Source organism: Ovis canadensis, chromosome 21, assembly GCF_042477335.2.
Source record: "Ovis canadensis isolate MfBH-ARS-UI-01 breed Bighorn chromosome 21, ARS-UI_OviCan_v2, whole genome shotgun sequence".
NCBI classification, from domain to species: domain Eukaryota; kingdom Metazoa; phylum Chordata; class Mammalia; order Artiodactyla; family Bovidae; genus Ovis; species Ovis canadensis.
Window position 1 is genome coordinate 28718713 of NC_091265.1, and position 23521 is coordinate 28742233.

At 41.4% G+C, this 23521-nt stretch overlaps 1 protein-coding gene across 2 annotated transcripts; it reads left to right on the forward strand.

Annotated features, from left to right (window-relative positions):
• The first annotated feature begins 323 nt into the window (after positions 1–323).
• Positions 324–23250, forward strand: FAM181B (family with sequence similarity 181 member B). 2 transcript variants are annotated; one of them, XM_069564903.1, is made up of 3 exons: positions 324–830; positions 16266–16353; positions 21113–23250. In XM_069564903.1, the coding sequence occupies exon 3, from the start codon at positions 21540–21542 to the stop codon at positions 22803–22805; it is 1266 nt and encodes a 421-aa protein (XP_069421004.1). In that variant the 5' UTR covers positions 324–830; positions 16266–16353; positions 21113–21539; the 3' UTR covers positions 22806–23250. The 2 variants fall into 2 exon arrangements, with proteins under 2 accessions (XP_069421004.1, XP_069421005.1); XM_069564904.1 differs by lacking the exon at positions 324–830 and having other exon boundaries at positions 16332–16815.
• The last annotated feature ends 271 nt before the right edge of the window (positions 23251–23521 follow it).

Sequence of the window (23521 nt, forward strand, 5' to 3'; positions counted from 1 at the left end):
ATGAAAGAGGAGGCAGGTTCATCTTCAGCCTTGCTCTCTGCTGATCTATCCTTATTACTCACACCTGGGTGAGATTTCTTTTTTTTTTTAATGTATATTTTACAAACACAGACATGACAGATCTTAAGTGTACAGTTCCATGAGTGTTGACAAACATGCACATCCATGTAAACAGCACCTCAATGAAGAGATAGGTTTCTGTCACCACAGAAAGAGCCCTTGTGCTTCCCTGCAGGCAGCCCTTTCCCCACAGGCAACCACTGTCCTGACTTCCAGCACCACAGTTTCCCTGTTCTAGAATTGCATATAAATGGAATCATACTGTATGCACTCTTTTATAGCTGGCTTATTGGACCCAGTAATAGTGTTTTTGAGATTCATCCATCTTGTACCGCTTTGTGCTCAGTTGCTCAGTAATGTCTGAGCCTTTGTGACTCCATGGACTATAGCCATGGGATTCCTCCCTGTCCATGGGATTTTCCAGACTGGAGTAGGTTGCCATTTCCTCCTCCAGGGGATATTTCTGACCCAGGGACCCAACCTGTGACTCTTGCATCTTCTGCATTGGCAGGCAGATTCTTCACCACTGTTGCCACCTGGGTATTCTTTTATCTGTTTTATTGCATCAGAACTTCATAATTTTTTACATTAAAAATTTTATTTATTCACAGAAGCACTATTTACAATAGCCAAGACATGGAAACAACCTAAATGAACAGATGAATGGATAAAGAAGATGTAGGATAATACAATGAACTATTACTCAGTCATTAAAAGGAGAGAAATAATGCCATTTACAGCAACATGAAGAGACTGTCATATAAAGTGAGGTAAGTCAGACAGAGGAAGACTAATGTCATATGATATCACTTATATGTGGAATGTAAAAAAAAATGATATGAAATGTAAAAAAATGAAATGAACTTATTTACAAAACAATAATAGACTCAGACTTACAAAACAAACTTATGGTTACCAAAGGAGATGGCAATGTGTGGGGGGAGATAAATTAGGAGTTTGGGATTAACAGATATATACTGCTATATGTAAAATAGGTAAACAACAAAGATGTACTGTACAGCACAGGAAACTATTACTCAATATCTTATAAAAACCTATAATGGAAAAGAATCTGAAAAAGAATATATATGTATAACTGAATCACTTTGCTGTACATTTGAAACTAATACAACATTGTAAATTATACTTCAGTAGAACAAGAAACAAGAGGGTTAAAAATTTTTCTTCATTTTATTAAAGTATAGTTATTGTACAATATCATATAACTTCAGTCAGTTCAGTTCAGACGCTCAGTCGTGTCCGATTCTTTGCGACCCCATGAATCGCAGCACTCCAGTCCTCCGTGTCCATCACTAACTCCCAGAGTTCACTCAGACTCACGTCCATTGAGTCAGTGATGCCATCCAGCCATCTCATCCTCTGTCGTCCCCTTCTCCTCCTGCCCCCAATCCCTCCCAGCATCAGAGTATTTTCAAATGAGTCAAACCTTTGCATGAGGTGGCTAAAGTACTGGAGTTTCAGCTTTAGCATCATTCCTTCCAAAGAACACCCAGGACTGATCTCCTTTAGAATGGACTGGTTGGATCTCCTTGCAGTCCAAGAGACTCTCAAGAGTCTTCTCCAACACCACAGTTCTAAACCATCAATTCTTTGGTGCTCAGCCTTCTTCACAGTCCGACTCTCACATCCATACATAACCACTGGAAAAACCATAGCCTTGACTAGATGGACCTTTGCTGGCAAAATAATGTCTCTACTTTTCAATATGCTATCTAGGTTGGTCATAACTTTCCTTCCAAGGAGTAAGCGTCTTTTAATTTCATGACTGCACTCACCATCTGCAATGATTTTGGAGCCCCCCCCCCGAATAAAGTCTGACACTGTTTCCACTGTTTCCCCATCTATTTCCCATGAAGTGATGGGACCAGATGCCATGATCTTTGTTTTCTGAATGTTGAGCTTTAAGCCAACTTTTACACTCTCCTCTTTGACTTTCATCAAGAGGCTTTTTAGTTCCTCTTCAGTTTCTGCCATAAGGGTGGTGTCATCTGCATATCTGAGGTTCTTGATATTTCTCCCAGCAATCTTGATTCCAGCTTGTGCTTCTTCCAGCCCAGTGTTTCTCATGATGTATTCTGCATAGAAGTTAAATAAGCAGGGTGATAATATACAGCCTTGACGTACTCCTTTTCCTATTTGGAACCAGTCTGTTGTTCCATGTCCAGTTCTAACTGTTGCTTCCTGACCTGTGTATAGGTTTCTCAAGAAGCAGGTTAGGTGGTCTGGTAGTCCCATCTCTTGAAGAATTTCCCACAGTTTATTGTGATCCACACAGTCAAAGGCTTTGGTATAGTCAATAAAGCAGAAGTAGATGTTGTTCTGGAACTCTCTTGCTTTTTCCATGATCCAGCAGATGTGGGCAATTTGATATCTAGTTCCTCTGCCTTTTCTAAAGCCAGCTTGAACATCTGGAAGTTCACGGTTCACGTATTGCTGAAGCCTGGCTTGAAGAATTTTGAGCATTACTTTACTAGCATGTGCTGCTGCTACTGCTAAGTCACTTCAGTCGTGTCCGACTCTGTGACCCCATAGACGGCAGCCTACCAGGCTCCCCCGTCCCTGGCATTCTCCAGGTAAGAACACTAGAGTGGGTGAGATGAGTGCAATTGTGCGGTAGTTTGAGCATTCTTTGGCATTGCCTTTCTTTGGGATAGGAATGAAAACTGACCTTTTCCAGTCCTGTGGCCACTGCCGAGTTTTCCAAATTTACTGGCATATTGAGTGCAGCACTTTCACAGCATCATCTTTCAGGATTTGAAATAGCTCCACTATTTCAAATGAAGGAATGGAGGAATTCCATCACCTCTACTAGCTTTGTTCGTAGTGATGCTTTCTAAGGTCCACTTGACTTCACATTCCAGGATGTCTGGCTCTAGGTGAATGATCATACCATCATGATTATCTTGGTTGTGAAGATCTTTTTTGTACAGTTCTTCCGTGTATTCTTGCCACCTCTTCTTAATATCTTCTGCTTCTGTTAGGTCCATACCATTTCGAGCCATCTTTACATGAAATTTTCCCTTGGTATCTCTAATTTTCTTGAAGAGATCTCTAGTCTTTCCCATTCTGTTGTTTGCCTCTATTTCTTTCCATCGATCACTGAGGAAGGCTTTCTTATATCTTCTTGCGATTCTTTGGAACTCTGCATTCAGATGCTTATATCTTTCCTTTTCTCCTTTGCTTTTTGCTTCTCTTCTTTTCACAGCTATTTGTAAGGCCTCCTCAGACAGCCATTTTGCTTTTTTGCATTTCTTTTTATGGGGATGATCTTGATCCCTGTTTCCTGTACAATGTCACGAACCTGCATCCATAGTTCATTAGGCACTCTATCTATCAGATCTAGTCCCTTAAATCTAGTTCTCACTTCCACTATAGAATCATAAGGGATTTGATTTAGGTCATACCTGAATGGTCTAGTGGTTTTCCCTACTTTCTTCAATTTAAATCTGAATTTGCAATAAGGAGTTCATGGTCTGAGTCACAGTCATCTCCTGGTATTGTTTTTGTTGACTGAATAGAGCTTCTCCATCTTTGGCTGCAAAGAATATAATCAATCTGATTTCAGTGTTGACCATCTGGTGATGTCCATGTGTAGAGTCTTCTCTTGTGTTGTTGGAAGAGGGTGTTTACTATGACTAGTGCGTTTTCTTGGCAAAACTCTATTAGCCTTTGCCCTGCTTCATTCCATATTCCAAGGCCAAATTTTCCTGTTACTCCATGTGTTTCTTGACTTCCTACTTTTGCATTCCAGTCCCCTATAATGAAAAGGACATCTTTTATGGGTGTTAGTTCTAAAAGGTCTTGTTGGTCTTCATAGAACTGTTCAACTTCAGCTTCTTCAGCATTACTGGTTGGGGCATAGACTTGGATTACTGTGATATTGAATGGTTTGCCTTGTAAACAGAGATCATTCTGTAGTTTTTGAGATTGCATCCAAGTACTGCATTTTGAACTCTTTTGTTGACCATGATGGCTACTTACAGGGGTACAACACAGTGATTCCCAATTTTTAAAGGTTATGTTCCATTTATTGTTATTATAAAATATTAGTTATATTCCCTATGTTGTGAAATATATATGTATATTTATTACTAAATAGTATTCCATTGCATATATATATACATATATATATTCCATATACAATATACAATACAATGTCCCTATATATAATTAAAATATATACACTATATATAAATAAATATATATAAAATATATATACTATGCTATACATATAAAAAATACTTTCTCTTAAATAAAGAACTGACCATTCTGATGCATGTGTCCTCCATCCATCCCCCCCAGCTTATATAATGATGCCAGCTTTTTAGGATGGCATTCAAGTCTCTGTCCTCTGACTCAGCCTCATCTCCTGCTGCTCCCACCCATGCAAACCATATTCTGTGTACACATTTCACTGTTGTGCTAATACCTTCTGTCTCTTACCTCTGTGTATTCTGACCTGGCTGTGTCCTCACCCGAAATGTTCTTTGCTCCCTTTTGCCTATGGCAATTTCCATCCCAGACTTCAAGCCTGTGTGAAGCCCCCCTCACCTCCTAGCCAGTTATTCTTCTGACCTCTGCGTGACCATTACCCCTTATACATCCCACAATTACAGACTGGATGTTGGGGTCCTCGAGAGTGGGACAGTGCACAATTTTCTTCGCAGTCCTGGGGCAGAACAGTGCTGTGCTCTGTGAAGAGAGGATTTTGGAATAGCAAATGGATACTTTCATTGTCTGGATAAGGAATCAGATTGTACGGCAGAAAGCAGGACAACTTGAACAGCCTGTGTGAGTCAGGTTCTCTTCACAGTCTATGAAACTGGCTGGAAAAGCAGGCAATGAAAGTGAACCACCTCACTGCCAACTCCAGCACTTCAGAGAGCTAGTGCCCATCTCTCGATCGCCTTCTGGGCTCCTTCTCGAACTTTTGACGTTGGAGAGCTTCTCAGTGGGAACTCAGCACACAGGCATGTCACTAATTTTTTTGTGTTTGAGATAAATTCATATACAATAAAAATTCAGTCTTTTAAAATATATATTAATGTATGTATTTATTTGGCTATGTTGGATCTTAGTTGTGGCACACGAGATCACTGTTGCATCTTACAGGATCTTTTGCTGCAGTGCATGGACTCTCTAGAAGTGGTGCTTGGGCTCCAGAGTGTATGGGCTCAGTAGTTGCAGCTTATGAGCTTAGTTGTTCTGAAGTATGTGGCATCCTAGTTCTCCGACCAGAGATCAAACTCCTGTCCCCACCATTGTAAGGCAGATTCTTAACCACTGGACCACCAGGGAAGTTCCAAAGTCCACCCTTTTAAAACATGCAGATCAGTGATTTTCAGTATATCCACAAAGTTGTGTAACTATCACCACTATCTAATTCCAGAGCATTTTTTTTATTACCTTAAAAAGAAACCTCACCCCTACTAATACAGATCACCAATTTTAGGCAAATGAAATTTAAGTGTTAAAAAATTAATCATGGATTATAACAAGAGAATACAGTTTTTAAAAAGTAATAAAAATGCTTCATATCAGAGGAGTGAAATCATATACAGTTTTTAGCAAGATGACTATCCAGATCAGCCACATATTGCTTCAACTTCTACTCCTAGGCAATTTTTCTTATTCTTTATTTATAGTAAGTTAGAAGTTCTTACTCCTGTTGCCAAAACTTGGCCTCTGTTTACTGGTGCTGAATAGAAACGCAGAGACAGAATTTTGGATGAAGTAGAAAAGGGAAGCTTTTATTGCTTTGCCAGGCAAAAGGGGGCACAGAGGACTAATGCCCTTCAAGACTGTGTGACCCACCCTGAAGGGGGTAGTGAGGAGTCTCCTAGTGATCAAGGAGCAGCTCATGGACATTCTTCTGATTGGTTGGTGGTGAGATAAGGGGCAGTCAGCATCATCAACCTTCTGGTTCCAACCAGCCTGGGGCCTACATGCTTGTGGGCAGTGTCAGTTAACTTCTTCCAGCTGGTGGGGGTATCTGTATGTACAGAACAGCTTAAAGGATATAACTCAGAATATTATCTATAGTCTTTAAGGAAGAACTAAAGGTCTTTGACATTGTTTAGTGGCTAAAATATTATTATTTTATCTTGCCTGACTGTTTTCCTTTCTTCCTGCATTTTCATGCTTCTCTGATTAAATTTATTCTTTGACTAAAATTTTTCTACAGACAAAAGGCAGAAGGAGGACAAGGGTGGGCGTATATTTTGGAAAGGCTTCAGAGGGTCCAGCCTGGTTACAGCTCCCAGTTGTAGGTTGTTGGGAATGACAGGAAATGTTTGGTGGTTTTCTTAGGCAATTCTGGATATTTGGATCAATTGGGGCATCTTGTCCTTTTTATAACCAAAGCCACCTCCTGCCCCCTTTTTCTTCTAGCAGAACACTTATCTGTTTAGGTGTTGAGCAAAGAGCCCTCCATCTCAGTAAGTGTAGATGTCTGTGTGATCCAGGGGTAAGTTATGATTGTCCTAAAGAAAGTATTGTAATATCCTTCCCCATGGTTACTGAGTCATATAATGGTAAGCATGTAATCTCATTCAGGGTAATGAGATGTTTTTCTGGGGAGGGAAACTTGTTATTCAGTCACTCAGTCATGTCCGACTCTTTGCGACCCCATGGCTTGTACCAGGCTTCCCTGTCCTTCACTATCTCCCTGAATTTGCTCAAACGCATGTCCATTGAGTCAATGATCCCGTCCAACCACCTCATCCTCTGTCGTCCCCTTCTCTTACTCTCCATCTTTCCAGCATCAGGATCTTTTCCAATGAATCGGCTCTTCACATCAGGAGGCCAAAGTATTGGAGCCTCAGCTTCGGCATCAGTCCTTCCAATGAATATTCAAGGTTAGTTTCCTTTAGGATTGACTGATTTGATCTCCTTGCAGTCAAAGGGACTTGCAAGAGTCTTCTCCAGCACCACAATTCAAAAGCATCAATTCTTTGGTGCTCAACTTTCTTTATGGTCCAACTCTCACATCCCTACATGACTACTGGAAAAACCATAGCTTTGACTAGACAGACCATCCTTTCTGTATAAAGTCATAAAGCTCCTGAGGAAAAGCCCCTTTGTCTTTTTGAAATAGAGGTTTGAGGTCTGGAAGTGGATAAGTCATCTTACAACTATGAGGTACCCAAGAATGAAAAAAAATACACTAAGGAAGATGGAGCAGAAAAAAAAACAAGAGTTTGGGCTCATGATGCTAGCAGTGTGCAGCTGTACCAATGCCAGGATTTGCTCACATTAGGATCTCTTTCTTTATCTATCTATCTATCTAGTTTTCTCTGACCACCAGTCCACCTATGTGTGAGAGTATGCATGCATGCCTGCTCAAGTCATGTCTGACTCTTTGAGACCCCATAGACTGTAGCCTGCTAGGCTCCTCTGTCCGTGGGATTTTCCAGGCAAGAATACTGAAGTAGGTTGCCATTTCCTTCTTCAAGGCATCCTCCAGACCAAGGGATTAAACCTTGTCTCTTGTATCTCCTCCACTGGCAGGCAGGTTTGTTTGTTTGTTTTCAATCAGCTGAGCTACCAAGTCCCAGTCCAACTATAAAGACCAAAAAATTATACAGATATTTCTAATACAATATCCCATGAGATGTTACTTTTTAAAAGCATGCTATGCTTGAATATTTTAATTTGAGAGGTAGGGATGAATGGATTTCTAATTCCAGTTTTGGCTGCATGTGGATCTAGAAAGTACTTTTTTTATGCTCCATTGCAATATGTTGATATAGTTTTGAAATACTTCTTAATAATGTGCCTTTAACTACTTTCTTGGATAAGTGAAGAAAACCATCACCTAAAAAGAAAAGAAAATCAGTTCTTAGGTTATCAAGTTGCTTTCTCCACTGTTTTCTTCCTAAAAATCCTATTACCTTATCCTCAGCATAAAGCAGTCAATATTTCAGCTCTAACATGATTAGTCCTGGCTATTCAGGGTACTGAATATGTTGCTAAGATAAGGTACTTGAGAAATACTCTTGACATTGCTACAAATACCCTTATTAGTATTATAGTATAATTATTTCTGCTTGGAATAGAGTAATTGTGGGAAAACTATAGAATGACTTTTTAAATTGAAAATTTTAACTTATTAATTAAATAAGTGCATGGTTTAGAAAGAAACATATTAGAATTTTCTTCCCTCTTATCCCTATTTCTGACTTGAAATGTTTTTAAAATTATTTTTTCTTTCTATTTTTGCCTACATGCTTCAAAATAAACTCATGCAGCAGGCATGGAGATGAACTGCGGAGATCCCTCTTCAAAAAGGATTCATTGCCTAGCTGCTCTGAGTACAGTGACTGGACAGCCTTTAGGTGTTAACTTGTTCAGGCTTCCTGCTCTTCTAAGCTGAGGTCACATTCTTCTAGAGGTGACTCCATCCAGTGATTGGGCAAAGGGGTAATGCACAGGCCTAGCCACTTCTGCCTGGGGCATTATTCCTTCACTGAGTCACCTTTGCTCCAGAGGTCCCCTCCGGGCTTGCAGAGACTTGTCGGGTCCATGGAACTGTCTGAGGTCCTCCCTGCTGGATTCAGCTTTCTCTTTCCTTTCCTTTCATAGATCTCAGATCTGCACTGTAGTCCAGAGGCTTTCTTTGTCCAGTTCCATTTTCTCTCCCCTTTACCTTTTATAGGTGTTACCCCTTAAAAAACTGCTTGCCCTGAAAACTCTATTACTTATAGAACACTTAAACCTTTTCCACCTGTGGGTGTGCCACCTCTCTCCTTTCCTAGTCCTCTCAGTGTAGTTATAATACAGTTTGGTTAAATTATTATTTAATGATTATTCTATCATTAGATAAATATTGTTCACAGTTCCTCTACATTTTATTAAAATTTCTCATACAGCTTTTTGCCTTGCCTGGAGTTAATAATTGTCTTATTTTGAGGGAGTGCTTAGTTTTCTATATATATTTCATTTTATTCTTAAACACATTAACAGAAGTAGAACACCTTCTTAAAGAATTTAGAATGCTTTTGATTGCAAAGTAGCACCACATCCAACTAAAAGTAGCCTAAACAAAACAGTGTTATTACCTTACTCTTAAAGAAGTCCGGAGCTAGGGAGTTCTGGGGTTAGTTAACTCAGTAACATTACAATGTCAGCGAGGATTCAAGTGCTTTTCATATTTCAGCTCTGCCAGCCTCAGCATGTTGATTTTTTGTTTTTTAGGTTTGAGTCCTCATGGTTTTAAGATGGCTGCTGCAGCTCCAAGTATCACATATATATCAAAGGCAGGAAGGGGAGCATTTCTCTTTCCTTTTTCTCCTTTTATCTCTTTTTAAAATATATAAGGGAGGGGAGACTTGTCTAAAATCCAAGAGTAGATTGCTCTTAATGCCTCATTGGCTGAGACTGGCTCTCATGCTCCTGCTGTGATTAAATGGGAAATGTAACTCTGTGATTTTCAGCCTCTACAGGGGGAAGTGCACTCTGTCAGGTAAGAATAAGGGTAGGATACTCAAAGCAGCAAGAGTATCTGCCATCCTCTACCATCACTGTCAAGTACATAAGAAAATTGATCACTCTCGCTTATTTTTCTTGGCAACATCCCCTCTTTCTCTGGGAATTTTCCGTTTTCCTGTTCTAGTTTAGACTGATCACCACCACTCAGCCTGCTATATGGCTGTGGTGATTCTTCTCTCTGTCACTGTCCGGGCAATTCTCTTTGACTCTACCCATAATGGATCCCTTGTTTTCTGGATACTATTTTCTTCTGTGTTTTTCATGAAGCACATTACTCAGTGGTTCCTTGAGAAAAGGAAATTTCATAAGATATTATATATATGAAAATGTTATTCTGTCCTTATGTTTGAGGAATTGTGGAGCTTGGTATAGACTGCTAAGCAGGAAATCATTTCTTCTCAGATTTTTAAGGGCATCACTCCAAGTTTTTCAAGTTCCAGTATTGTTAATAAGAGGTCTGATGTTATTTTGATTTTATTTTTTGTGCATAATGTTTATCTCTCCTGAGAGATCTTTTTTCTTCGATATTCTGAAACTTATAATAATGTACTTTGTTAGGGGTCTTTAAGTTTACTAGGCATCTAGTGGATTCTTTTATTAATCTGGGAGTGCATATCCTTCAGTCCTATAACATTTCTTTGTTTTATTTCTTTAATAGTATTTTCTCCTTCGTTTTATCCCAAATCCCTATAGTTTTAATGTTGAACATTTCTTTCACTTTTCGTTCATCTTAGGAAATTTCCTTAACTTTACCTTCCAATCTCTCTATTGATTTTTAAAAATATATAATCATAGATTTCTAAGAGAACTTTCTTACTTTTGATTTACTCCCCTCCTTGATTTGTAGCATCTAATTTTTGTTTCATGGTTGCGATATTTTTTATTTCTTTAATCTTTAACCTTATTTTATCTCTTTGAAATATAATTTATATGAAAGTTTTCTTTTGTTTTTTGCATTATTTATTTCCTCTGGGATTCTTTCCTCCTAATATATTTCTTTTTTTGGTCTCTGTTATCTGTGTTGGAGACATTGCCAAACTGTCTGATGAACGTTGGATGACAATTTATATTTAAGAGTGGATAGCAAAAAAGCTTATTGGAAACCCACCCAGTCCTTTCTCTTGTGCTATTAACCCTTCAGAGAAGACTATTCCAATTGGGGGGTATATGACTTTCTGCAAATATTCTAGAAACTGACTGAAAAAATGAGGGTCATTGCTCTTTATTCATAAGGTAAAATCTCATTTAATCCCTTTGTTTTTAGTAGTGTGTCATTGCTCACTCTACATTGTGTCAACACATAGAATCCCCTACAGTAGAACCATTGAAGTTCAATTCCATAGGAAAGAAAAATCTTGTTTTTCAGTTGGATGACAGTATGGGGTGGGGGAGGGGATCTTGAAATCTAATTGCTTCCTTTAAAAAAAATTTAAATTGAAGTTTTTTTACAATTTTTTTTTTTTACAGTTGGAGTATTTTTTTTTTTTTTACAATTGGAGTATTGATTTACAATGTTCTGTTAGTTTCTGCTGTACAGCAAACTCAGTTATACATATATACATACAAATACACTTTATATTCTTTTGCCATATATGTCATTATAGAGTATTGAGTAGAGTTCCCGGTGCTAGACAGTAGGTTATTATTAGTTATCTACTTTCTATGTAGTAGTGTATATATGTCAATCCTGATCTTGCAATTTACCCCATGCCTCCCTTTTTCTCCCTCAGTAACTGTAAGTTTATTTTCTACATCTGTGACTCAATTTCTGCTTTGTAAATAGGTTCACTTGTACCATTTTTAAAGATTCCACATATAAGCATTGTCATATGGCATTTGTCCTTCTCCTGTCTGATTTACTTTTAATTGATTCTTATATAGACTTTTAGCCAATTCTCCTATTTTTCCTTTTCCTCACTCCTACTTTCTCAAGTACTGAGGCTTTCCTGGGTTCTGTGCCTCAACTCAGCTAGTTTCCAAATTCCTTCTTCCTTTTTTTTTGCAGTTCTTATACAAATTATTATACTTACATATATGTTTATGCCAGCATGTATATTTTATATTTTAATTTGTCTTATTTATCATATGTATTTATAATGTTTTAAATATTTTTCTCACTATTTTAGTACTATAAAAACTGCTTTGAAGTCATTGATATGCTTTCATATATTTAAGATACAGATATAATATGTAACATTGAAGAAAATGAAAATGTAACCAATAAAAACTATGATATGAAAATTACTTAAATGAGGTGGAAACTGCATCTATTAACTGATCACGTAATTTAGCCAAAAAAAATACATGTAGTCTTTGAAACACATGTGTAACCACTAGGATGTGATTATAAAGAAAAAGCTAATTTCTATGATAGCCATAACTTTTCATTTAAAATTTATGAAACATATGTACACAAAATTGTGTCAGCTCTTTTTCTTTTGAAAATACCAAGCCATCTGGGGATCAGCTGAGTGATCACTGGTGAAAAGTAGGGAGTAGAAGACACAGTTTAGAAAACACTGACTTAGTGGTTATCCAGAGTAAGGAGAATCCAGTGTTGCTGTTGCTTAAAAAATTTTTTTTAAATTTATTTATTTGCTTTTACTTTTGGTTGCACTGGGTCTTTGTTGCTGCATGGGCTTCCTCCAGTTGTGGTGAGCAGGAGCTGCTCTTCACTGCAGTGCACGGGCTTCTCACTGCCGTGGAGCACAGGCTCTGGGCTTGCAGGCTTCAGGGGTTGAGGCATGTGGGCTCAGTAGTTGTGCCATGCAGGCTTAGTTGCTCTTGGCATGTAGAATCTTCCTGGACCAGGGATCAAACCCATGTCTTCTGCATTGGCAGGCAGATTCTTATCCACTGGACCACCAGGGAAGTCCCATATAGTGTTTTTTTAATGCATGTCCTGCTTGCTGCCCTGCTTTAGCAATATTCTGGAAAGCCCACAGTAATTTTTAAAAATTTGGACAAATGACTATTGGTAGGATCCTCTCCAGTTAGCAAAGTGCTTTCACATCCATTATCTCAGTTGAAGTGTGCAGTGCAGGGATTACCTTGCTCAAGAGAGATTTCCAAGGTGTTCAGTTGGAATGAAGACTTTCTGTTCAGTTGCTTTGGATAGATGTACTGGAGTTTGGTACTATCCTTCGGTAGTGAGGGCTATTATTTTAAAAACAGCTCATCAAACTTTTGCATAACAAACCATCCCCAAATTTATTAGCCTAAAATCAAAATGCATGATTTTACATGATGGTATTTGTTATGAGTGGTTGTCTTGCAGGTCTTTCCTGGAATCTCTCATGTAGCTTCAGTTATATGATGGTGTGACTGGGTTTGGAGGGTGCAAAAGGGTCTCACTGGCCTGTCTGGCAGTGGTGCTGCCTCTCATCTGGGGAACCTTGTTTCTCCTGCGATTGTTCATAGCCTGGGGTCCTAGTTTTGCAACAGTGTGGAAGTGGAAGCTGCTGTGCCTCTTACATTGCAAGGCTGCAAAGGTTTGCAATTTGCGCACTGTCTTCTGCACAGATTCAAAGGTGTGGAGAAACAGACTAGCTCGTAATGGAAGAGGGGTAATGTCATACAGCAAAGGAGCTTGGACCCAGGGATCAGTGATTCCTTTAGGGCTGTTATCACAAAGACCAGCCACAGCTGTGTGTATGAGGATTGTTCATTCTATTTTACATTTTCCTCTTCATCAGGACCCTTGAGAAAAATACTTGGCTGGCTCTGGTACTAAGGATCCTTCTATTGGGTTGGCCAAAAAGGTTCAGGTTTGTTCTGGTTTTTCCATACCATCTTACAGAAAAGCCTGAACGAACTTTTGGCTAACCCAGTATTTATCCTAAACAATTGGTTTCCTTTTATCTTTTGGGTAGTGTTAATTATGGTAACTGACTAGATTTCACTTTTCTCATTGATTCTTAGGAAGACTAGAGCCAAGACTGCAATGATTTCACAAGGATATATTTGTTTGCAAGGTTTAATGTCATTCTTGATCCCATTTAATACTTTACATTTTTATTTCTTCATGAAACCCTCCTATCTTTTTCTTTTTTAAAATAAGTCTTTTATTTAATAATGGTTTTAGATTCACAGAAAAATTGCAAAAATGGCATAGAGAAGTTTCTATATGTCCTGCATCCTGTTTCCTTACCTATTGTTAGTATTTTACATTACTAGGGCACATCTTCTGCAACTTATGAACCAATGTGGATACCTCATTATTAGCCAAAGTCTATAGTTTAGATATCCTTAGTTTTTATCTAATATCCTTTTGTCTGCTTTGGGATCCCATCTAGGAGACTACATTACAGTTCTGTCTTAGGGTCTTCTTGTCTGTGGCAGTTTCGCAGACTTCCCTTGTTTTTTTTTTTCGCACACTTCCCAGGTGTCCTTGGCAGTGTGGAGGGGTACTGGTCAAGTATTTTGTAGAATTCCCTGCAGTTGAGATTTTTCTGATTTGCTTTTCTCATGATTAAATGGCAGCAACAGCTTTTTGGGTAAACCACAGAAGTAAAGTGCCATTCTCATCACATCCTATCAAGGGTATATACTAACAATATTACACTGTTGTTAACTTTGATCACCTGGCTAAAGTGCTGTTTGTCAGGTTCCTTTACTCTGAAATCATTCTTTTCCCCCTTTTTCCCATGCTGCTTTCTTTGGAAGAAGGTAGCTACAATAAAGTCACACTTAAAGCATGAGAAGTTATACTGTGCCTCCTTGAGAGCAGAGAATTTATATAAATTATTTGGAACTCTTCTTCATGGGAGATTTAGCTATTATTCTCCACTTATTTATTTGTTCAATCATTCACATTAGTATGGACTAATGAATATTTATTTTATTCTTTGGCTTGTAATCCATTATTACATTTTTATCTTGTTGCTTAAATTGTTCCAACTTTGGTTATTGGGAACTCTTTTAGTTGGCCCTGTATCTCTTTTAACATGTTTTGAGCACTTCTTTACTTTCTGGTACTAAAAAAGTTCCAGGGTCATCTTGTACATTCTCTACCTTCAGTCCTAGAATTAGCCATTTCTCAAAGAGGTCTGGTTCCTTTTATTGGGGAATGGTATTAGGAACCAAATTTGGGCACTGATTTCCAGTTTGAGTTGTATTATTTCATTGCATTTTACATAATCTCATAATTGGTCTAAATTTTTTTTCTGAAATGAAGTGGAATAGAATAATAATTTATTCTATAAACAAAATGCATTTAAACACTAGATCCAAACCTTAAATCTAGGTCTTTTCTCTCCAAGTCTTATTTTCCTTTGACATGAACCTAGCCCAACAATATCTCAAGAGATATAGAAAGAAAGAGGCCCACTACAGAGTTCATATTGTCTCTTGGCTTCGCATTTAGTATTTTGATAATCCCAGCCCATTTAGTGTAGTCTCCTACATGTCCAGGAATATAGAAATACTCTTTGAAAATGCCATCCACATTCAGTTGAAGAATTAATATTTTAACTAAATATATAATGTATACAAATAAATAATACATTAATACATTCTCTTTGTAAAAATGAAAAGATCCTAGCTAAGGACAAACATTAGAACTATTTCTGTGCAGTCTGTATCGAGTGTCTGTCTTTATGTACTTTGGGAAATTCTGCTCTTTCCACTGTATTCAAATGTCACACAATCAATGTGTCCTTCCCAATTTCCTTTATCCTAGTGGCTTTCTCTATTGACCCCTCAGTGTTTTGCTTGCACTTTATTTTATATGGCTTTGCTATCTGTTGAATATGTGTCTGCATTGTCTACCAAGTCATGGATTCTTTGAAGGTAGGACTTTGCTTTATGAATCTTTATATTCCTCCAAATTCATAATGCTTTCTAACACATAGTCTGAGTTCAATAAATGTTAAATAAATGAAAAAAGGGATGAAATGTAAATTAGTATATGCCTTGTTTTTATAACCATACCAATATTATGAAAGGAGCACCAGACCAGTAGTTGAGACCTTGGTTTTACATTGGAGCTATTCATTGTAGCACAATTTATAATATAAAAGGTCTAGAAAAACCCAAGTAAGTTAATCATAACAAATAAATGGTGATAGAGCCACCCAGTGGGATACTACACAACTATAAAAAATGAAGGGAGATGCATTATTGTTAAGTTAAAAAAAAAAGGAAGAGGAAAATGTATAATAAATATATTAACTAAAAAGAATAAGCCTGAACTCAAACAAATCAAAACAACAACAATTACCTATAGGAAGAGGGGAGAGAATAGGGTAGAGGGCCCACAATAGAAGCTGGCTCTCTTTGAACATATCTTGTGGTATAGTTTTGACTTTGAAACCATCTAAATTTTTTAAAAAAACTATAAAACAAAATAAAGATTTATAAAGGAATTTTATATAAAGCAAAGTAAAACAAATAAACCTAACCTAATTCAATTATGTAGTGAACTGATGGCATAACCACACAGAGAGGATTTTAAAAAGTGAATTTAAAACATAGTAATTGGACTGTTTATCATTAGTGGGACATATTTTGAGGACAAAATAATGGAAAAAAAGGAAAAATTTGTAGTAATTATTAGTAAGAATGTTGGCATTGTTATTCTGAAACATATACATTGTAGCATATATTTTATAGTATGTGTATGTGTGTGTGTGAGCACATAGCATAAAAAAGAATATGAATTTGACCAAACCCCTACATCTACTTCTCATTTTCAGGAAATACAGGGGCCAGAGAAACGTATTAAATGATGCCAAGGAGAAGGCTGCAACCAACCAAATCCAGAATGTGGGAGAAGATGACGAGGTAATAACCAGCTTCCTCAATAAACCAACTGAAGGGAAAAGAAAAAGGGAGGGTGATATAGATGAAAAGAGATTTAAGACACAAACCAAACAGATTCTTTGATGTTTCTTCCATTGAGAGATAGATTCTAATTTCCCTCCTCGGGAACAGGCCTTAGTGATTTGTTTGACCAATAGAATGTGGTGAAAGTGATGTTCTGGGAATTCTGGAGCCAGGTCGCAGAATGCCTGACAGATGCCTCTTGCAACATTGTCTCTGGGATTCCCAGGCTTCCATGTAAGGAGTCTGAGTACTGTTAAACCAACAGATCGCCCATGTAGGCGCAGGTGAAGTCATGTCATCCAATGACGCCACCTTGGATCATCCAGGCCAGCATAGTCAACGTCAGCTGGACCGGAAGGATGGAGGAAAGGATGAGAAAGAAAATAAGAGATACATTTTGGAGAGTGCATAATTTGTAAGGTAACATTATTCCGTGATGAAACTGATCCTTTATAAATTGCATGGTGAAATTGAGGAATTGATTTGTTTTATCTGAGGTTTCCAAAGTAGTGAGTGACAAGCAATTGGCATGGGAAGAGGAAAAGAGAGAGAAAAAGATGCATAATTATTTCTCCCTTTATGAATGTACATTCCTGACATCTCTGAGCACTAAGATTGTCCTGCAGGGAATATGATTAAAGTTACAAAGAGGAAAACAAAATAAGTAAGTCAGCTTTTGATCCCGCTGCTATATTTACTCACAAGAAAGGAGGCAGCTCTCAGGTGGGCCTTTGTCTCAGTAATGTCCTGAAATCCAAGTGTAAAAGAACAATATGAAATCTCAATTCTCCCAAACGATTTGGGGCGAGTTCAGCCCTTGAGTCCCTGGGGGGCTTGGTTCCCAAGGAGACTAATCCCACTCGCTCAGCATTAGGTATCAGTGGGGCAAAAGAGCTCAGTTTGGAGCTCTGCAGAGAGGCCCTCATGCAGGCTGGAGCCAGGTCCCTCCTCCCCAGAGGAAGTGGAATGGATTGATGTCAAACCAGTCAAGTGAGCCTGCTCACTCAGGGTGTAGGAGGAGGGGCTGATGGGCCGGCAGGCACAGGCCACCGACTTTGCTGAAACTCATTCCATCTGGAATAGAGCTCTTCTGCAAAGGAGATGAAGAAAACAACTGAGACCACAAGGTGGGGTCCACATGAGCAACTTAGCTGCACTTTGGAAGCTCTGAGGATTTATTTGGTCTCAGGTATAGAGTTATTTCAAGCAGAAGTTGTTCATTGTTGTCTTTTTATTTATAGTTTTCCATAAACACAAATGCTTTTGTATGACCATCCTTCTGCCTGGCTGTTCCAGAGATGTCACTTGTTTGCTTGGTGTACACAAATGTATCATTCAAGTCGTGGCTCAAATTATACCTGTTTATGCAGGCTTCTTCCTCTGGACAACTTGAAGGTCTTTAATCTCATCAACTATTGTACCTTTAATTTACTTCTATTGAGAAGTATCACATTATATTACAATGGCTTGTTTGCATGTCTGTCTTTCCACCAGAAAGGGTAGGAATCATGGCTTCTTGTCTCTGTATCCACAGTACTAGCACAGTGCTGAGCATATTGTTGGTGTCATTATCTTTTGGTTGAATGAATAAGTGATTGAATGGATATTTTATACATAAGGATCAATTCTGTGATTTAGGCTGTGGAACTTCTAAGCTATGAGGTCTTATATTTGTATATAGAACTTTATGGTTGACAAAGAACTTCCATTTCCATTATCTCACTGATTTTCACAATAGTCTTATTGATCTTTTTATTTATTTATTGTTTTCTTTGCTGTGCAAAAGCTTTTAAGTTTAATTAGGTCCCATTTGCTTATTTTTGTTTTTACTGTCATTAGTCTAGGAGGTGGGTCAAAGAGGATCTTGCTGTGATTTATGTCAAAGAGAGTACTGATTTTGTTTTCCTCTAAGATCTTTATAGTTTCTGGCCTTACATTTAAGCCTTTAATCCATTTGAGTTTATTTTTGTGTATGGTGTTAGGAAGTGTCCTAGTTTCATTCTTTTACATGCAATTGTCCAGTTTTCCCAGCACCACTTGTTGAAAAGGCTGTCTTTTCTCCATTGTATAGTCTTACCTCCCTAGCCTTATTAAATTTACATAATATTCCCATTTTATAGATGGGAATATTGAAGTATAGGGTTTTAAGTAAATTTTTATAGCCAGATGGATAATGAAAAGGTATACTGCTCCAGTCTCAATCTCTGGTTCTAATTTTGGCACTCTATTACACTGTCTGTTTCTAAGTTTCTACAACCTGAAAGTATAACTGCTTTCTCGCATTGGAAAATAGTCACTCATTTTGTTGGGGGAAAGAACAAATGATGTTGATTTTATAGGGAGATATATTGGTAAGAAGTGAGCGGAGGAATAAAAAACATGGGCATTTGTTGAGCTGCTATTTTGTGCCAGGAGCTTTCACATATACCATCTCCCTACAACCCTGAGGAGTTGAGATGATCTCCATTGCACAGATAAAACAAGCAAGACTCAGAGATACTACCTGCCTCTCCGTTTACCTAATGCTCACAAAGACTCTGAGGATAGTTAGAACCACTCCCATTTGCAGATGAAGAAACAGCTTTAGAAAGGCACACTGACTTGCCCAGGGGCACTCGCCTCGCAGGTGGCAGGCCAGAATTTGAACCTATCCTCATCTAATGCCAAATCATTTTTGATGCTCAGAACTCCAATGATCTGGAAACAGGCTTTTATATATGAATATTTTCATATTCCATTCATCTTGAATATGATTATGTGAGGGCTTAGCTAACTCTGGGAACTAAGAGAGATTTTTTTTCAGACTAAAGATGTCAATTAAATATATTGTCCTATATAATCTCTGTCTGGGGGATTTGTAAGAGCTGCTCAGTTGAAAGAAGTTTAAAAAAAAGAGTTAGTGCTCTTGGCTGCCAGAGGTTGATGGAAGGGTCCTGCTGACAGGGAAAGGGAAGTGCTGACATCCACATCTGGGGTGGGGGGGTGAATCTTGGGGGGGGGGGTGAAATGGAGCTCAGCGACAAGTCCATACAATTTTCTGAGTGCAAGGTCACCAACAATAAAACAGTCCAATCATGGAGGACAAAATCTTGTGTGTAACTCAAAGGAAAGGTACATTATAATTGAGCCAACTTGAGTTTTTCCAAAAAAGTTTGCTTTGGCATGTCAGCTTGGGAAAAGTACTTCATCTTCCAAATGAAAAGTGTTTATCTGGCCCTTTCTCCTTTGGTAAGGCTGTGCCTTCAGGGTACTCAAAAACGGTTTTGCTACATCCTGAAAAATGAGGCTTAAAGTAAGGAGTTTTTAAAGAGATGGTTTATATCTGCCCTGGGTAGACTCTGCAGCTAAACTATAATAACTTATTTAGGGAACACTTTATCACACACACAGCATCTTCATATGTAACCTCACTAAACCCTCAGGAACACCTTGTGATTGAAGTGTTCTATTGCATATTCAATGTCCATGTAAGGAAACATAATTACCTTTTTGTGTTTTAAAGAAGTAAGGGCAAATACTCATCATAGGCTATAGAACAGTTAACAGATAAGGATTTTTCCGCAAGATGTTTCCTTTAAAGATCACAAGTGCCCTGTGAGGTGGGCAACCTAACCTGTATTTAACATGTGAGAGCTAAGGCAGAGAAAGGTCAGCTGGTTTGCCCAAAGTTATGTACTCATCAGAGGTAGGATTTCAACCCAACACAGAGGGACTGAGTGGTGAGGCTAAGATCAGAACCCAAGTCTTTCTGAATCATCTGTCATGCTCTGCCATATCACTCATTTTTCTACTCTCAAGAAGCTTGCCCAGGTGAGAGTGGGTCTAAAATGAACTTCAAGGAGATTCTTGAAATGCAACAGAAGTTCCAAAAGGGCAACCTAAATGGTTTGACACGTAGGGGAGAGGTTCTGGTCCATATTTTGCCTTAAGATACTGAGAGTTTCATACACACACAAGGCTCTTTCTCTAAAGCACCAGCTGGCTTAGTGGGAGTGACTTTCTCCCTTGCCTCCTCTATCAACTACTAAAAGATGAGTTGAGCGCTGGCCTCAAGTTGCTGTAAACTGTTGCCTGTAACAATTAAAGGGTAGAAGAATGAGCATCAGAGTTGAGAATGAAAATCTGAATCTCGAGTTAGAATCTTAGGACCAGGGCTAGACCGTGTAGAGACACTAGCTTCCTTCTCCCATCTGATAGGGGAGGAAGCCCGAGGCCAAGAAAGAACCTAGGTTTTGTCAAGGTCTTAGGACTAGTTTTGGAGTTAGCCTGGACTGGATATAGCTTTGGCCAACTCCCTGAAACTCTCTGAGGCTCAGTCTCCTCCTTTGTTGGATAGTGATAATAGGTACTTCAAAGGACTATTGTTCAAAGATTAAATGAGGTAGTGCAGGGACAGTGCCTGGCATAAGCAAGTTCCTGGTGTGTGTTAAGTTGCCTCAGTCGTGTCCAACTCTTTGCTACCCTATGGACCATAGCCCCGCCAGGCTCCTCCGTCCATCGGAGTTTCCAGGCAAGAATACTGGAGAGGGTTGCCGTGCTCTCCTCCCTTGAATCGTCCCAACCCAGGGGATTGCACCTGGATCTCTTACATCTCCTGCATTGCTAGGCAGGTTCTTTACCACTAGCGCCATCTGGGAAGCTCCCAAGCTCCGTAGCCGGTGGTTACTATTATTACTAGAGCTGGGGTTGAAACCCTCGTGTCTTCTTGCCTTCTCAGCCTCAGGGAGAGTGCCCCACGCCCGGGTGTGGTTGAATAGGAGCTGGAGTTTGAGCACGCGCCACCCCATCTTCACATCTTGCGGCTGGAGCTGGCCAAGAGAAACGCGCGGGGCGAAGGGAAACTAAGGGGTTAAGAAGATGAGCTTGAGAAAGCCTAGAAAACTAGAAAAGCGACCCCTTCGCCCCGACTCCTCGACTAAGCCCCGCTAAGTAAGCCCCTCCCCTTCGCCACCGGGGCGGTCGCCGCGCGCTCCCTCCCTCCTCCCCTCGCTTACAAGACCTAATGAGCTCCCCCGGGAGGCCGAGCAGCGAGCCGGCCCCGAACGAGGAAGCTACCCCGCGCGCACCGCGCCAGGGCGGCAGCCGGGCCTGGGCGGCGGGCGGGAAGCGGCCGGCGGCGCCCCGGCCGCCCCGGAGCGGAGGCGATGGCAGTCCAGGCGGCGCTCCTCAGCACGCACCCCTTCGTCCCCTTCGGCTTCGGGGGCTCCCCGGACGGGCTGGGAGGCGCCTTCGGAGCCCTGGACAAGGGCTGCTGTTTCGAGGATGAGGAGACCGGGACGCCGGCGGGCTCGCTGCTGGCGGGCGCCGAGAGCGGGGACGCGCGCGAGGCCACCCGCGACCTGCTCAGCTTCATCGACTCCGCGTCTAGCAACATCAAGCTGGCCCTGGACAAGCCCGGCAAGTCGAAGCGGAAGGTGAACCACCGCAAGTACCTGCAGAAGCAGATCAAGCGCTGCAGCGGCCTCATGGGCGCCGCGCCCCCGGGCCCGCCCTCCCCGGGCGCCGCCGACATGCCTGCCAAGCGCCCGCTCGCCGGCGCCCAGACGGTCCCGGTCCCGGCCCACGGCAAGGCGGCTCCCCGGCGGGAGGCGTCGCAGGCCGCAGCGGCCGCCAGCCTGCAGAGCCGGAGCCTGGCCGCGCTCTTCGACTCGCTGCGCCACGTCCCCGGGGGCGCCGATCCGGCCAGGGCTGCGGAGGCGGCGCCCGCGGCCGGGCTCGTGGGAGGGGACACGGCCGGCTCCGCGGGCGGCCCGGCCGTCCCTGGCTCCAGGAAGGTCCCGCTGCGGGCTCGCAACCTGCCGCCGTCCTTCTTCACCGAGCCGTCCCGGGCGGGCGGCGGCGGCGGCGGGTGCGGCCCGTCGGGGCCCGGCGTGAGCCTGGGTGACTTGGAGAAGGGCTCAGAGGCCGCCGAGTTCTTCGAGCTTCTGGGGCCCGACTACGGCGCGGGCACCGAGGCGGGTGCCTTACTTGCCGCGGAGCCTCTCGATGTGTTCCCCGCCGGGGCCGCCGTCCTGCGGGGACCCCCGGAGCTGGAGCCCGGCCTCTTTGAGTCCCAGCCCGCGATGGTGGGGAGCCTACTGTACCCCGAGCCCTGGAGCGCCCCCGGCGGCCCCGGGACCAAGAAGCCGCCCCTGCCCGCGCCCGGCGGTGGCTTGACCTTGAACGAGCCCTTGCGCTCCGTTTACCCCGCCGCCGCGGACTCTCCGGGCGGGGACGACGGGCCCGGCCTCTTGGCCTCGTTCGCCCCCTTCTTCTCAGACTGCGCTCTGCCCCCGGCGCCGCCGCCGCCGCCCCAACAGGTGTCCTACGACTACAGCGCGGGCTACAGCCGCACGGCGTTCGCCGGCCTTTGGAGACCCGACGGGGCTTGGGAAGGGGCGCCCGGCGAGGAGGGGGCGCCCCGGGACTGACTGCGCGGCACCCTTCTTCCACAGCAGACACTGCGCTTGGGGCTCCCCGCTCTGGGTCTCTCCCGAGCCTTAAGAACGACCGTCAAATGCACGTGGAGTTAAAACGGGATTTTAAAAATTCGATTAATAAAAGAAACTTCAGAAAAAGAGATGAAAAGGAGTTGGGGGTTGTTTTAACCACAGCCTCATGTTTAAAAAAAAAAAAAAAAGCCGGTGATAGGTTCTTACCGAATCAATCGAGCCAAGAAACCAAGACGGGATGGGGGAAATGGGGTGGGGATGGCAGAAAGGGCAGGAGGTGGCTTCTGCAGCCCCCTGTTCCTTTGTCAACTTTTCATCAAAAGGTTAGTGTGTTTAGTGTAATAGCCCCTTCCCAACAGTGCTCTGGGCTCTCCCCTTCCCTCCCCTTTGAGCGCGTTGTGAATTAAAGTCTGTATTGAAAAGACTGGAGCAGAGGTATGTTGTTATTGATTTGGGTGTCTTCTTAGAGGATGGTTTCCTGTGTGGTCTCTTTGCCTTGTTAGTGACAGTGTTATTGAGGACGTGAGGCCAGTGCGCCACCGCGACCCTCCCTTTACTGATCCCCGGTTGGGGACCGGGGTCAGTCTCTGTCATTCTTCCGCCTGTTTTTCTTCCACCCACCTTGTTTCTTCCATCTCTTTATCTCTCCCATTCTTATCAGTGCTGTTGTTCATTTTTCTTTTTCTGGACTCTCA

Excerpts from the sequence above, each read along its gene's own strand:
- FAM181B (XM_069564903.1), top strand. The coding sequence starts at position 21,540 with ATGGCAGTCCAGGCGGCGCTCCTCAGCACGCACCCCTTCGTCCCCTTC.